General features: G+C 38.6%; 1 protein-coding gene across 14 annotated transcripts in view; it reads left to right on the forward strand.

Annotated features, from left to right (window-relative positions):
* Positions 1-15199, forward strand: part of ptprk (protein tyrosine phosphatase receptor type K) — a 144626-nt gene that overhangs the window by 78082 nt on the left and 51345 nt on the right. For all 14 annotated transcript variants that reach the window (XM_084738222.1, XM_084738224.1, XM_084738223.1 and 11 more), the window contains 3 exons: positions 1214-1388; positions 11025-11137; positions 12229-12409. In XM_084738222.1, the coding sequence (XP_084594348.1) occupies positions 1214-1388; positions 11025-11137; positions 12229-12409 (469 nt within the window). The remainder of the gene's footprint in view (positions 1-1213; positions 1389-11024; positions 11138-12228; positions 12410-15199) is intronic.

The following is a 15199-nucleotide window of genomic DNA, read 5'->3' on the forward strand; positions in this document are numbered from 1 at the left end:
GACAATGCTCTCTGCACTGTTTATTGCGTCACTGCTTTTGTTTTTCTTTCAACGTAATGCACAATGGTATACAGGGCTTGTATGCTTTTCACAATACATTGTGGGATAGTCCACTATATAATAATTCTCACTATGTATTTGGACAGCACAACAAAATGGCAAGTTCACGATGTAGTGGACTATAAAGTGTGCATTGAGTCATAGTACATATTTTGCTTTTAGACAAGCTGAGCTCTTAACATATCTATTAACAGAAAACAGGAAAGGAGAAATTACCCTGAGGTTACGCCAGGTATCAAATTTCCTCAACTGTTAGAGGAGCACAATGCAAAAAGAGAGAAATAGGAATTGTTTGAACAAGAAACTAAGCTACATATATACAGTGTATGTGCAATGTGCGTTGACAGGGGCTGTGTTAAACAAAAAATAGTCCTCATAAAAACAGTTAAGAGTTGTTTTTCTATGCACACCACAGACAAAACAAATTGTGTAAATAGTATCAAATCTACATGGCTACACACCACTAGAAGTAAACAAGAAAAAATGTTTTTTCATCATGTGGGTGAACCAACCCTTTAACAGTTCATCTTTGCATAGCGGACCATTCAATATTGGCCATATCTGAAACATTTTTATATTTTTATATTTTCTAATGTGATTCATGTGCAATATAACACAATAATAAATACATACAGTATATGAATATATATATTTGCATACTCCCAGTAGAGACAGGCAAACACAAAGAGATGAAAGAATGTAGTGTGGGACCCTCAGGACTGGTACATCCAATAATAAAGTGTCTCTCTCTCTCTCTCTCTCTCTCTCTCTCTCTCTCTCTCTCTCTCTCTCTCTCTCTCTCTCTCTCTCTCTCTCTCTCACACACACACACACACACACACACACACACACACACACACACACACACACACACACACACACACACACACACACACACACACACACACACACATACACAGAGCGACTCCAGGCCATACATCCTACCAGCTAACATGATTAAGAGTTTAATAGCTGCTGATTTCATTATGGCTCTATTGTAGTCATGACCTTCAATCCTGCTGTCAGTGCGGCAGAGGGGAGGTGTGAATGTGCACGTGGGTGTGTGTGGTCCAGTGCTGCCTTGTGACCTTGGGCAAGGCAGTTAACCCTGCACCATCTGATCTGTGTGTGTGTGTGTTTGTCTGTGTTACAGAGGAGAAATGGAGAAGATATTCCTGTGGCTCTGACCAAAAACATCAACCACAGACGATTTGCCGCCTCCTTCCACCTCAAAGAAGTTACTAATCAGGATCAAGATCTGTACCGCTGCGTCACCCAATCAGAGCGTGGCTCCGGGGTGTCTAACTTTGCGGGTCTTATTGTCAGAGGTGAGGATTAAAAAAAATATTTTTCCAGACTATTTGATTGTCAACAGTCAACTCTGTAATACTTGCTTTCTTTCTTGCTTGCTTTCTTCACTGTCAAATTTGCCGTCTGAAACGAAGGCTGCCCAAAGCACATGTTATCAGCTGTAACTAGCTAGCAAATTAAACTGTTAGCTGCATAAGTTGGTTAAAAACACTGTCTCTGACTTGTTCTGAAATGAGTGCCCACTGAAATCATAAATATGTAGCTTACGTGATGGTAAACTGAAGGTAATGCTACATGTCCCAGGCTAAAAGGTAGCATCACCAGCAGAAGACAGAAATGGAGTAGTACAGTTATAAATGTGATAAACAGAAAGTAAGTCTTATTTCATTCTAACATCACACTGTTTGGGTTCATATCTTATGTTACAACAACCAAGACATGTGGGATTTTTAGTTTTTTGTTTGTATATTTTGTTTTTATATTCACTTTAACATTAACAAAACAAAAGGCTTTTAATGAGATGAGTGGTATTACTTGACGTGTTTACTGCCCCAAATCCAATAAAGAGCAGGACAGAGCCACTAATGTTAGCTTAAACGCTAACGCTAACTCCTCTGAGATGACTGCTAGGTTACATTTCTTACACTTGTGCACAAGCTTTTCATTTTGAAAAGGGAATAAAATTAATAAGACTTTGTCCTCCACACTTTTTATTCACATCGTATACTTAGTGAACTAATTTCTGAAAGGCCAGTGTGCAATGACATTGACCATTTATAAGGATTGAAAACATGGTTGCACCAGATTTAGCAAGGCAATAATTTCCATCTGTAGTCTTACACATAACAAGCAGATACAGTAACTAAAATTTAAAGTGCAATACAGACTACAGTAAATGCAGGTGCCTTACATAATAAAAGCAGTAGGTAGGCACTGCACAGCACAAAATACAATATGAAATACACAATAACTACCTTATAAAGTGGCCAGGTTACCAGTGCAGATATGTGGATATAATTACTAAGTGAGTAAAGGCAAATACAGTGATAGTTCAGTCTGGTAAGTTCAGAAAAATACATCACACTTTACTGTAACCAGGTCACTTCTGCCATATCTCGATATCATGATATTGATATGATATCAGTATATTGGCCAACCCTATTTTGAATCTTTCCATGAACATGTTGTTGACCGAAGTTATTTTCCTGACCCAGTTTTATATTTTGCATTAAGGGTAACTTTTTTTATTATGTTTAACTTTTGAAATGTCAAATGTCTTTCCAATCAAATTCACCCTTACTGTGTGTGACTGATAAAATGTAAGTCACTAACACAATATAGACTAATGAGGAGAGTTTGTGTGTGTGAGTGTATGCAGATGTGTGTATACCAGTTTTGTGTTTGTATGTGTGTGGGTGTGTGTGCAAGTGTTGTGTGTGAGTGTGTGTGTGGATGCAGGCGTGGGTGTGAACCAGCTGCATTAGTGTGTATGTGCACATGTGTATGCTGTGAGTGTGTGTGTGCGTGTGAGAGTGGAAGCTGTGTGTGCTCCAGCTGTCATGTGCAGCTGACATGTGGTTAATAAGGTGTCACCAATGTGTGTTTGAGACGGGATGCTTTATTCATTCACATCCAATAGCTTACATATTCAATTCATCTCCCAGAGAGAGGAGGAGGAGGAGGAGGAGGAGGAGGGTAGAGGGAGAGGGTAAAGGCGAAAGAGATTCGAGGAGAATGATACGGGAGTGACAGAAAGGAGGGGGGGAGAAAATGGGAGACAGAGGAGGGCGAGTAAAGAGAGAAGTGGAGATGGTGAAGAAAAGTTAAATGTAAATAGTCTGCTCATTATCCCAAGAATATCCATATCAGAATCAGGAATATGTCTGAATATGTAAACAGCTGAGCACAGTCATGTTTATTATTCTGCATAAGAGATGGCAGAGGAGAAAGAAATGAGAAATCAAAGCAGAAGTGAGCACCATGAATATGAATATCAGCTGGCGTGGCTCACATAACGGAGCTCTTCTGTCCAGTTTTGGGGCTCAACTTTCTGTGTCGCCTGAGCTCGACACTGCCGAGGTTAGGGTTACAATTCCCACTTTGTTTTCTCTTTGCTCAAGTGAATATAGTGGTTTTGGAGACATACTTTTCTCCGCAGGACCTTGCTGATTTAGTAAGAATACATAAGTGGCTAATGTTTATTTATCAAGAACATCCTTTTTTGAATATGAGAAGGCAAAGAGGGGAGAGATGAGGAATCTGCACAGCAGGAAACATGTGTCTAAACATGAATAGGACCAATCTACATATATGAAAATAGATTCAGGTTCGAGTCAGGCGCCATGTGTGTGTTTCATAGCCAGGCTTGAAGTGGCTTGAAACCAATCTGTGAGAAGATGCTTTTGGAGCTCTGAGGGATATTGGTGATTATGAATATTGATCCAGAGTCTGGTTGTTAGAAAGATATTACAATAAAAGAATGAGGACCGCATGTACGAATGTGGAGGGAGAGGAGCCTCATGTTTATTTATTAGAAATATCAGATGGGAGATGAGAGCTTGAGAGAAATCAAAGGAACAGGGAATATGTTTATTTCACTTCTCCGAAAGTACGTGTGTTGGAGATTTGAAGTTCCTGCAGGACATTGACGACCGTGAATATAGACAGAATTCAGCTGCATTATTAATTTTTACTCTGAATATTTTACTTTTTAATGTTGACTTATGATGAAATTCAAGAGAGAGGAGGAACGATGGGGGATAATTACTGTAGGAATCTTGTATCTACAAACAAGGAAAATGGGAGTGGAGGAGAAGTGCCACAATATGATTCGTGTGGCATTTTGAAACACAAGCATACATATGAAAAATATCTGGTGATTGGACAACCAGAAGTATTAATGACAGAGTATATTGCTCATATATGGAAAGTATGGAACTTAGAATTTATTATGGTCTGCAGTAAAAATTTGTTCATTATGTATAAATCTATAGGTTTATCTAAAACAAATACATAGCCTTGTATGAAAATGTCAGATACTTAAATACTGATGTCAAAAACATCACAATGAAGTAATTTAACATACTTAGACACTTCTTCAGTTTGTGTAGGCTGGAGCTACAGCTTATAACACCTACCCTTTTAGCAGCACATCTTATTTAACCAGATAAGATCAAACAACAAAATGCTGAAAAAAAGAGCGGGAAAACACGAATAAATAAAGATACACTGGACAATATCAAACAATATCATATTGCCACACTCAGCAATGTCAAATACAGTGATAATAAAGATGAGCTGTAGTGTGCAGGCCAATCCCCTGCCACAGAAATAAAAGTGAGGAAGGGGATTGGAAATGTATGTAGGACTTTGAATCACCGGGCCCCTCCCTGATTTGTATATATATTAAAAATGTTTTGGCAGTAGGACGGCAACCCAGGTTTCATTTTCAAAGCCTGAAAAGTGGCCCGCTGGGTGATGTGAGATTGCCTCGGTGCAGGTACGCACAGGCCAAGTCTATTGATATTTACAACATGTAGATGACAGAGATGCGACGTTACCGTCTCCCTCTGTGTGTGCTGGAGCTGTCAAGATCAGAGAAATGAAGCACATTTCGTAGAGACAGAGGTGCATCATGGGAGCAGGAGAGGTGTGACATGGGATTCCCAGATGATTCTTATACCAATATGTTTTTCTCTCATCCTAGAGGAGAAATATGACAATAGTTATTAGAGTTATTAGATTTTTAAAAAATGCTCAGGTTACAAAATGGCAATAAATTTGATAAATGTCCAGAGCACTGTCTTAAATTTCTTTTAATCGCTTGTTTTGTCTAAAATTAATATACTGAGTTCATAGAAATTTTAGAAAATCTGCATAAATTAACATGTGAGATGCGTGATCCAGTGATTTTTTTTTTTAATTACCAGAAGCAAAAAGCACCAAATGTAGATTTTGTGTTTGGTGAGTAAATTGCATAAGGCTGTCCTCCACACTACTGTATCTTCAGGCTGTTTCCTTAACTCCTTGTTGATTAATTTTATGTTGAATGATTATTTAAAAGTCTAAGATCTAGATTTTTTTACAGATACCAAAACAATTCAGTGACCTTTTTCATTGACACTGTCGTGTCTTATTTTATAAACATACTTTTCTAGAAATTCCTTTTTTATTTAACAAAATAAGCTAAACTTTTCAAATAGAAAATATTTTGTAAACAAATGCAGCTATACAAGCAATTTTGCGTAATGACAGTAGTGTAAAATTGGCTAAATTTGCAGTCAAATTAGGAAGTATTTAATCAAACTGTAAAAATTGAAAGGTTTGTGGGTTCGATACCCGGCTCTCCATTTCAGCAGTAGATTATGGCAAGTTTTACAGTGTATATAAAAACTGTATATAATGGTTGTGTGTGTGTGAGAGACAAAGAGGTCTGATTGTGTATTTGAGTGTGTGTGTGTGTGTGTGTGTGTGTGTGTGTGTGTGTGTGTGTGTGTGTGTGTGTCACTAGTGGTTTGGCCAGAGCAGAGCTCTAATAAAGCCTTGCCCTCTGGTTCCTACGGTGACAGAGCGCATCATCATGCCAGCTCGTATCACACTCTCTCTCACACACACACACACACACACACACACACACACACACACACACACACACACACACACACACACACACTCCATGCCAACTTGCATTACACACAACCAATGGCCTAAAAAGCTCCTGCAATATTATTGTCACACACATGCACACAAACACACAGGAGGACGCACAGCTGACTTGAATTTATACAACTGTCTTAAACCTGTAATTGTCCACTTCTAAAATGTCCCTTTCTCTCTTTTAACCCATCAGCAACACACACACACAGAGACACACAAACAAACACGCTCACTCAAAGTAATAGTGACAGGTGAGTCTTCAGGCGTTATGGAACTATAGAAAACCTACTACCATGGTTGGCTGTCGATACAACTGAAAAACACACACACATACTCTCTGACACACACTCCTCTCGTGCTCTGGAGGTCGGATGTCCTCCAGTGAGCTCCGTGGTGATGTCAGCAGCGCTTTGTGAAAACTAAACTTTATTGACAAGGTTGCTGACGATGGACAACAAAGAACATGCCTAGTGGGCACCAGGCACCAACAAAATATCTGTCTTTTTTCTTTATGTTGTTGTGTCTGTCTCTGTCCCAATGTTTGTTCACAACATAATAAATCTTAAAGGAGATATCTGTATGTAATTCATCATAAAATGACCATGATATGTCATCAGAAACTCGCTCACTTCTCTGACAACAGCTATACAGCCGTATATAAATCCTAAAATCTACCAATGCCTCAGGAGCATTTTTAATTTGAATATTAGTAAAGAAAGTGAGTGACAGCGAAAACAAATTAAACACGCAGATGGATTAGGTCAGAAGCAACACACACTTGAAGTTTTCCCAGTGTTGATTTGTTTTGTTATTATCATTTACATTTGACCCAAAAAAAAATAGAGAAATGATGAGAGGGTTCACACACATGATTAATAATAAAAAAGATGGTGACAACAAACCCATTGCAAACAACACCATTGATGATTTGTTATATTTTTTTAGGTCAACTGTACAAATGACAAGTGATGGAAGAAAAAAAAAACAGAGAAGAAAATCAAAAGCATGAATCCGTTCCAGCTCTTGTTTTCTCTGGAGTCACATAATGACCCACTTACATTCCTTACTGTTTCATTTTTATGTGTGTTATTTATCTTTTAGATATTCAATAGGTTTTTAAATAACGCAAACATGTATTCAAAGTCACACACAGGCTGCAAACGCAGGAATCGACTGTTTTGCGTGCTTGAATACATTTATCTCTGTGAGTTCTTGCTTCATTTCTTTATTTGTTTGTTTGTTAATCATCAAGTTGTTTACTTTGTGTTTTTGATGGTGTTGCAAGCTGACATGTTGTTGACGTTGTTGCTTTTCTGAAGTCACTTCAACATTCATTATCCGGATTCAACTCTGTCTGCATGTGTTTGTTTGTGTGTGTGTGTGTGTGTGTCTCTGTGTGTGTGTGTGTCTGCGATTGCACACACACACATGTGCTGTCAAACTACAGTGTTTCATCTGTTGCTAAAAAGACACTTCCCAGCCTGCACCTCTCTGACAGCCATACACACACACACAGAAATGCAAGCACAAACACACACACAAAAAGAAAAAGAGGTGACAGCGATGCAAAATATAACTATTAAAGGAGCAACACGCATAGTAACACACACATACGCTCATGTAATTTAAATAATGATACTTTGATATGATATGATTGAAACTGGATTGCAAAAAATCTGTTTTTTGCCTCTCTTCATACTGATAGCGTTATGGCCCGGCAGTGTGTTTGAGAATATATCTGAGAGAGATAGAATCTGTATGATTTACTGTATGTGAGATAGACCTCAGCATGTTTGTGTGTGTGTATGTGTGTGAAGCATTTTTGATTAATTCATGTGTTGATCTGTGTGTGTATATGTGTCAGCCAGATAAATCTTTGATGCAGCGTGTTTTAAGGTTGTGTGTGTGTGTGTGTGTGTGTGTGTGTGTGTGTGTATGAGTGTGTGTGTGTGTGTGTGTGTGTGTGTGTGTGTGTTGTGCTTTCAGCTTGTCAATCACAGATGTGTGACAGTTTGCTATGATCTGACTGACTGGCCCTGAACCTTCACACATCCATCACATTTACATACAAGTACATGCACACGGTATTTATTCACTGAGCATCATGGGGTGTTGAACATGACTGAATTTCAAGACATTATGTTAAATGAAAACTACAGTATAGGCGATAAAATTATTTTTAAAATAAAAATGTCATTGCTCATTCGTTCATAGTTTGGGTTACAGATACACAATATGTAAATACAGTCACATGTCTTCCTTGCTCAATCTGTACCAAACAAAAAGTGCAGCTGTAGATAAAGAAAAACAGACCAATTAGAGAAAAACTGGTAAGCTTGACTTTGCATTGGGACACATAATGGCACCATGAGCAACTGTGACCAAAACCTCTGATGAATTAATCCTAGTATGGTAAAGGCAGCACCCTTCCTGCTCTGCTCTGCCTCTGATTGTGATGATGTTTGTCACGTAGACCTGGCTGAAAGAGACGGAGGTTTTTGCTGTTCGGCTCTGCTGTGTTTGGCAAATTAGTTTGAAATTGTTAGACCTTGATAATTTATTGTAAATGAGGTCCAGTCCAGAGGGTCAGGAATAAAAAAAAAATGCTGTTTGTTTTTTTATTGACTCAAAATGGTTAACCTTTGGTGGATGAAAGAGATGCTAGCAATCCAATCAGTGCTAATACTTGATGTAATTTAATGTCATGCTTTGAATAGAATAAACAAGATTATTTCAAATGAAATACAAGTGAGCCACAATTCAACATAACAATAACACCAGAACAAGGAAGGATCGGTGGGTAGATTACCTTCCATCAGACGTAATGTTTAGTTAGATGAACCAGAAGTTCTTCTTAGTATGTCATCTCCCGCAGCAGACGCAAATGTGAACATCTAAGGTCATTTTCTGCCAGCAATCGTTGTTGTTCAGTGTTGCACTGTGATTGGATGTCTTGCTGCCTTTGCATCTCTTTCATCCACCAAAGTGGCTTACGTTAATGTTCTTCTTATCGTACGCAATTTATTTCAGCAAGGGCTACATGAGAAGCGTCATCATCAGTATGGCATGTTTAGACTACCGGCATCATTTTCAGTGGAAGCTGGTGACATGAAGCCAGAAACTGACCTGGCCTCAACTTGTTTGAGGTTTCCAATGACACAGTGACATGTCAACCAATCATATGCATTTGTTTCGCCACTTCCCATATCCCCACACTTCCTATACCTTGTAAACAATGGAAAAAAAACTTTTCTTGCCGTTAGCCAGTTTCAGTTTTATTTAACCTTGTCTGTCTTCTTACAGAGACATCAACAAAAAATGCAGTGTGATGAACCATGTTTACTGACTCTAAACACAAGCACTCATCATCAACAAGCATTAAGAGACACTTCACTGGCGACTCTGTGACATTGCAGGCGGCCACATTTGGCCGTTTTGTAGCTGGCGCTCATAATGTAAACATACAGTAAACCAATCAGAGGCAGAGTACGGCGGGTCAAGCCTTTGCATTCACATTTGGCAGCAAAATGTGCAGAAAAATGTCCAAATATACGTGTACATCTATTTAGATTTAGTTAGCAAGCAATTACAAACCAAGGCTCCTGTAGACACTGTAACACCTTACATTAATCTGATGCTAATTTTAGTCTCATGTTTGAATAAGGGCTTGTGTCACTTATAGGTTAAAGTCAAGACAGGAATCTGAAAAGGTCAGACTATGTAACATTTCCGTGCCATTTTCAACAAGGCACAAAATTGAATGATGATAGATTAATGTAAAGGCTGCAGCAGGTGAAGAAAGAAAACAAAATCAGTTTAATAAACCACAAAACACTGAAAAGCCAGTTTCAAGTTGTTGAGGAGCTCTTTCTCATATCAGATCATTCTGAAAAAATGTGGCCTCTTCTCAGTCCCTGTTTGTGTTTGTGGTTTAATTTATAAAATAAGCAATAGAAATCATCATCTAATAACATTAAATGATGAGACTGATGAGAATATTTATTAGAGGGTTCACTTCATCCAGAAAATTATTATTATTTTTTTTTTTAATCTATCTTCTCATGCAGCCTGTAAGAGACAAACACTCCACCTTCGTATCATTACTTTTAAAACTTCAGAGGTACCATCTCTTACAACAGATGCAAAACATCACGCTAGCCTGGCATTGTGGATGGAAGATTTACATAACAGACACTGAATGACAACAAGCCATTACTTTAACAGATGGATGAAGTCATTATATTAACATATTCCATATTTGAGTATTGGTCACTATGGCAGACATTTTCTGAAGCTTCTTTCCAATAAAAGCCTTCCAGTTTCTTGTTTTGAAGGTGGAAAGCTTTTGATGTGAAGCAGCTGCAAAAGGCGTGTTTGCATTAATATTAAGTTCGTTAGAACTCTGACAACACTGCAAAGGAGTGTCGATGCGTGGAACAACATGGCTACTAGCTGTTAGATGAAAGTAACGATACATAAAGCTTGTTATGTGAAGTGTCTTTGAGTATCCAGAAAAGCACTCTGTAAATAAAACGTAGTATTAAATTATTAGTTGGAAAGTAAGACCGGGAATGTAGGATTGAAACAAAACTCTGAGAAGACATCAGCTGCTGAGATATAGTAAAGATATACACTGAGAAATAGTGCTTACTCCCTTGTATGACCACAGATGTTTAGCCAATTAGTTCACTGTGACATTCAGGCGGCTTGGTTGTCATAATATTGCAGGTCAGAGCAGTTGCTATTTGTTAGGCTGTCCCTAATAATCGGTTCCATTAGTATAGCTGTCATTGTTTACTGGTAGTTTGTTTAAAATTGAGCTCACAAATATCACATGTCAGCTGTTACACTAACGAGGTTTTGTATCACTTGTGTATTCCTGGTGCCGCCGCCCTCTTCTCTTCTGCTGTGACCTTGTTTTACTGTGTTTCATTCATCTTGTCGGGCACTTTTAAACCTGCTTTTATGATCTTGTTAATTGTTCTCTCTCTCCTCAGAGCCCCCACACCCCATTGCCCCACCCCAGCTGCTCGGTGTTGGCCCTACATACCTGCTTATTCAGCTGAATGCTAACTCCATATTTGGAGATGGACCTATTATCCTGAAAGAGGTATGCTCTTCACCATGAGACATTATATGTAAGGTTTCTAAGCAGCTCCTTGTATGCAACAACATTGTATAAAGCCAGTGGAAATCCTTTTAATTACTTAAATGTTGAATAAATCTTTACATCATCAGCAATAAATGACCATAACAATTATGTTATATCCTTTCAGAGGGAAATAGAACTGCTTCTAAGTCCCATATGTCAAAGGAATAGTTATTTTTTTCTGGTTACACTTGCTTTCTTCCTGAGAGTTAGATAAGAAGTTTGATACCACTGTCAAGTTTGTATGCAAAATATTAAGTACAGCCAGCAGGTGGTTAGCATAGCATCAGCACATGAAACAGGAAACAGGATTTTGCCAACATTAGCTAACAAAAGATGTGACCATATAGATATACGCTGCATTAGATAAGAGTGATATTGATCTTCTCTTCTGACTCTCACTAATAAAGCAGCAACATGTATTTTCCAAACTCTCAAACTGCTTTTTAAGTAATGGAACAAGTGGTCATTTTGATTACTTTGTTAACATTTTAGGGAAATTGTATGTGATTGTCTGTGTGTATTATTAAGTATATTTTACAGTGACAGCTTTTTCTAAGGAGTGATAGAATATTTTGGGAAATAAGCTTCCGTACTTAGTGGCAGTGAGTGAAATCAGAAATGACTATACAGTAAATTTGAAACTATCATAGACAATTGGCTTTATGTAGCACAAACAGTTAGGCTGGCTCTGACAAAAGGTACCTCTAAAACTCATTAATTAAGATTATATATCTAATTTGTTTAATCTGTGTAAAAAAACAAAAAAAAACAAAAACAAAGTAAAAATTACTATTTGCCATTTTCTGAGGAATTATGAGCTGGACTTTTTCTTGGCTGGGACCAGTAACTTCCTGGCATCTCTGCTGGTTGCCTGGCAACTGCTCTGTCCTCAAGTATTTCTAAATAAATGCCGAACTGTTCCCCTTACATAGATGAATAATTGTATTCTTGATTCCTATTTCATAATTTGACATTTACATTGGTACTGAGCATAAATTATAATTAATGCCGAATAATCAAATAGCTATAACATTTTTTTTTTCCTTTAGGTCGAGTACCGTATGACATCAGGCAGCTGGACGGAGACTCACGCTGTGAACTCTCCCAACTATAAGTTATGGCATCTTGACCCGGACACAGAGTACGAGATCAGAGTGTTACTAACCAGACCAGGAGAGGGAGGGACCGGCAAACCTGGACCACCACTCATTACCCGGACCAAATGTGCAGGTAGGGCTCACATACACATATTTTATTCAACTGTAAACATTATGGCTAAACCAATCCATTTTGTGATAACTATTAGGGAAAACAACCATCGATAACTGCAAAAATATCACATTTCCCTTAAAAGCTTTACATTTAGACTATTTCTTCACACTTTTCATTGTAATTAATTCAGTTAAGGCAGATCATAAATGTGTGTCTACCTAAAAATGGCCAATTGCATTCTGCAAAACATGGAAGGTAACATGATTTTAGTTGAGTCTGCTTGTGCGCACAGCTTTTTCTGCCTGTCTGATTGTGTATCGATCTGTCCATCTACTCTTGTTCTTTTTGTCCTAGTATCTATATTTTAGTTGGTGGAGTGATATTTGTACTATGAGCTGGCAGGGGGAGGAGGGGAGGAGAGGTGTAGCGAGGGATAGAATTGGAGAAGAAAGGAGGGGAGAGCCTGAGTCAGTCCATGGTTGCTCAGTGATCTGAGAGAAAGAGTGATTAAAACACTGGAGGCTCTCTCCACCTTTCTCACTTTTTATCCGCTCTTTCTCTCCTTCTCTCACCTCATTCCAGCCTTTCTCGCCGCTACGCCGTTTCTACTCCGTTCCCTGTCGCTGCCTTTCCCCCCCTTTTCTCCCTGCCTCTCTCTCTCCCCATCTCTTTCTCTCTCTGTGGATCAATAGACGGAGGGCAGAAACACTGTCTGACATTTGTAGAAATAAACGACTGAAATATAAACACAGCTAGCCTGAGGGAGGGAGACGGAGCGCACGGAGAGAGGGTTGATATGAGAGAGAAAGAGACAGAAAGAAAAGCAGCGAGCTTGAATGAGAAACAGAATAAAGGAGCGATGGAGAGATGATGAAAAACAATAAGGCTGTAAAAGAAAGAGAGGAGAGAATAGAAGCGGGGGGTGAGAGCACGAGAGGCGAGAGAATGATGAAACTGGAGAATGAAAATGAAAGAGAGATGAAAACTCATAACCACGGGGCCTGACTGATGTCTTGCAACCTGTGTGTGCATGTGTGAATGGATCTGTGTGTGTGTGTGTGTGTGTGTGTGTGTGTGTGTGTGTGTGTGCCTGTGTGTGTGTGTTTATTGACAGAGAGGAAGTCATAGACTTGTTCAGGCGACTCATGTATTGAACAGTTTCCTGTTTGACAGGAAGAGGAAATTAATCTTCTTCTCCTCACTCACATTGGAACACATTTGAGTTAAACACAATAACTCATTGTAATCCTCATAATGTGTTGATATCAGACCAAAGCAGCGAAATATGGTTATGAATTTAGAGAATTACATTAAATCATTCTGTGTATGCATGAATATTTTTTTAAATAGAAAAGATTCAGCGTATCAAGTGTAAGAGTGATGATCTTCAATCTTTCATGACCTTTAGAGCGATTTCTACTCTATTGTACCCTAGCAAATATCCAAATACACAGTTTATCTAGTTTTATGTTCAGTTTAAAAACTGTATTTATAGTGCAAATGTAAAAAATACTGGTCATATTGTAAGTAACTACACTGAATTTTCATCAAAACAGGTGTTCATTGCAGAAAAAGGTCTCATTTCTTGAAAAAGAGTTATTTTGCATTGGAAACAAGGAGAATAATCTCATGGTGCTCTCTGTGAAGTTTAACATACTTTAAAGGAATAGTTCAACTCTTAGGGAAATGCACTTATTCGCTTCCTAGCTAAGAGTTGGATGACACGGTGGAGTCTGCTGGGTGCATGGGCGAGACCAGCATAAGATGGCAGCGCTCATATCCAAGACATTTTGGCTTCATTTTTGTATTTATTTTATAACTTTGTATCTTTATTTGCTATCAGTGATTCAGTGATATTTCTTGGCTGAGTCATTGATGTATTATGGAGAAATGGATATGACGTTTAAAGATGGCACACCGTTTATTCCTATGGAAATTGCTTGCTGAGCATGCATGCCAAAAAAAAAGCCTCTGCGGACTCCCTCATGCTTCAGTTGTTGAGCTGGTTGAGAGCATGCACGTCCAAGACTTCCGCAGGCCGAGCCAACTGACTTCCTGTTGGCTCCCTGCACACATGAACGGGATAATAATCTAATCATACAGCTTTTCTAGACTTTCCAAATGTTACTGGACCAAATGGACCAAATTCAAGTTCTTGGGGGCTTGGGCTGAGTGCAATAACTTTTAAGGCTTTTCCATCGTCACTGTTGGCTGCATTGAGTCAAATCATTCAATGCTGGTTTTCATTTCCATTACCTGTTTAAACACATCGAGCTGTGGCATGTCTCCTGTGTTGCTGTTTATAGGTATTCTCTTTTTTTTTTAGTGTTTCATGTTTGCTTTCAGCTGATAGGAGTTGCATTAAGTTATTGCTGATAAAACCCAACATTTCCTAATTTTGCTGCTTTTATTGTGAACTTACAGGAAATAAGATGAGTTCATCTGCCGATTTACGACAACTTAACTCAAAACAAGCTTTTCATCACTTCAATACAAACCTTCAAGTGGGCAGCCCTGTTGTAATGGAGGTTCACATCCCCACTGGGCTGACATGTCATGTTAAACAAAGTCAAACAAAGCCAGCACATGTGCACACGTGGTGTTCCACCTGTGTTCCACGTGTGTTCCACGTGTATGGAGTAGAGGATCTTCTGGTCTCTGCTGGTTGCCTAGCAACCTCACTGTGACAAAAAAAGGTTATTTTATAGATTAATAAAATGGTAAAATGTCAAGTAGTGAACTTTAGAGGAACTGGTTTGCAGATTTTGTTACCTTTGTCGAGAGCCAGCCAAGCTGTTTCCGATCTTT

This window comes from Lutjanus erythropterus, chromosome 15, assembly GCF_056507025.1.
Source record: "Lutjanus erythropterus isolate fLutEry1 chromosome 15, fLutEry1.hap2, whole genome shotgun sequence".
Classification (NCBI taxonomy): Eukaryota; Metazoa; Chordata; class Actinopteri; order Lutjaniformes; family Lutjanidae; genus Lutjanus; species Lutjanus erythropterus.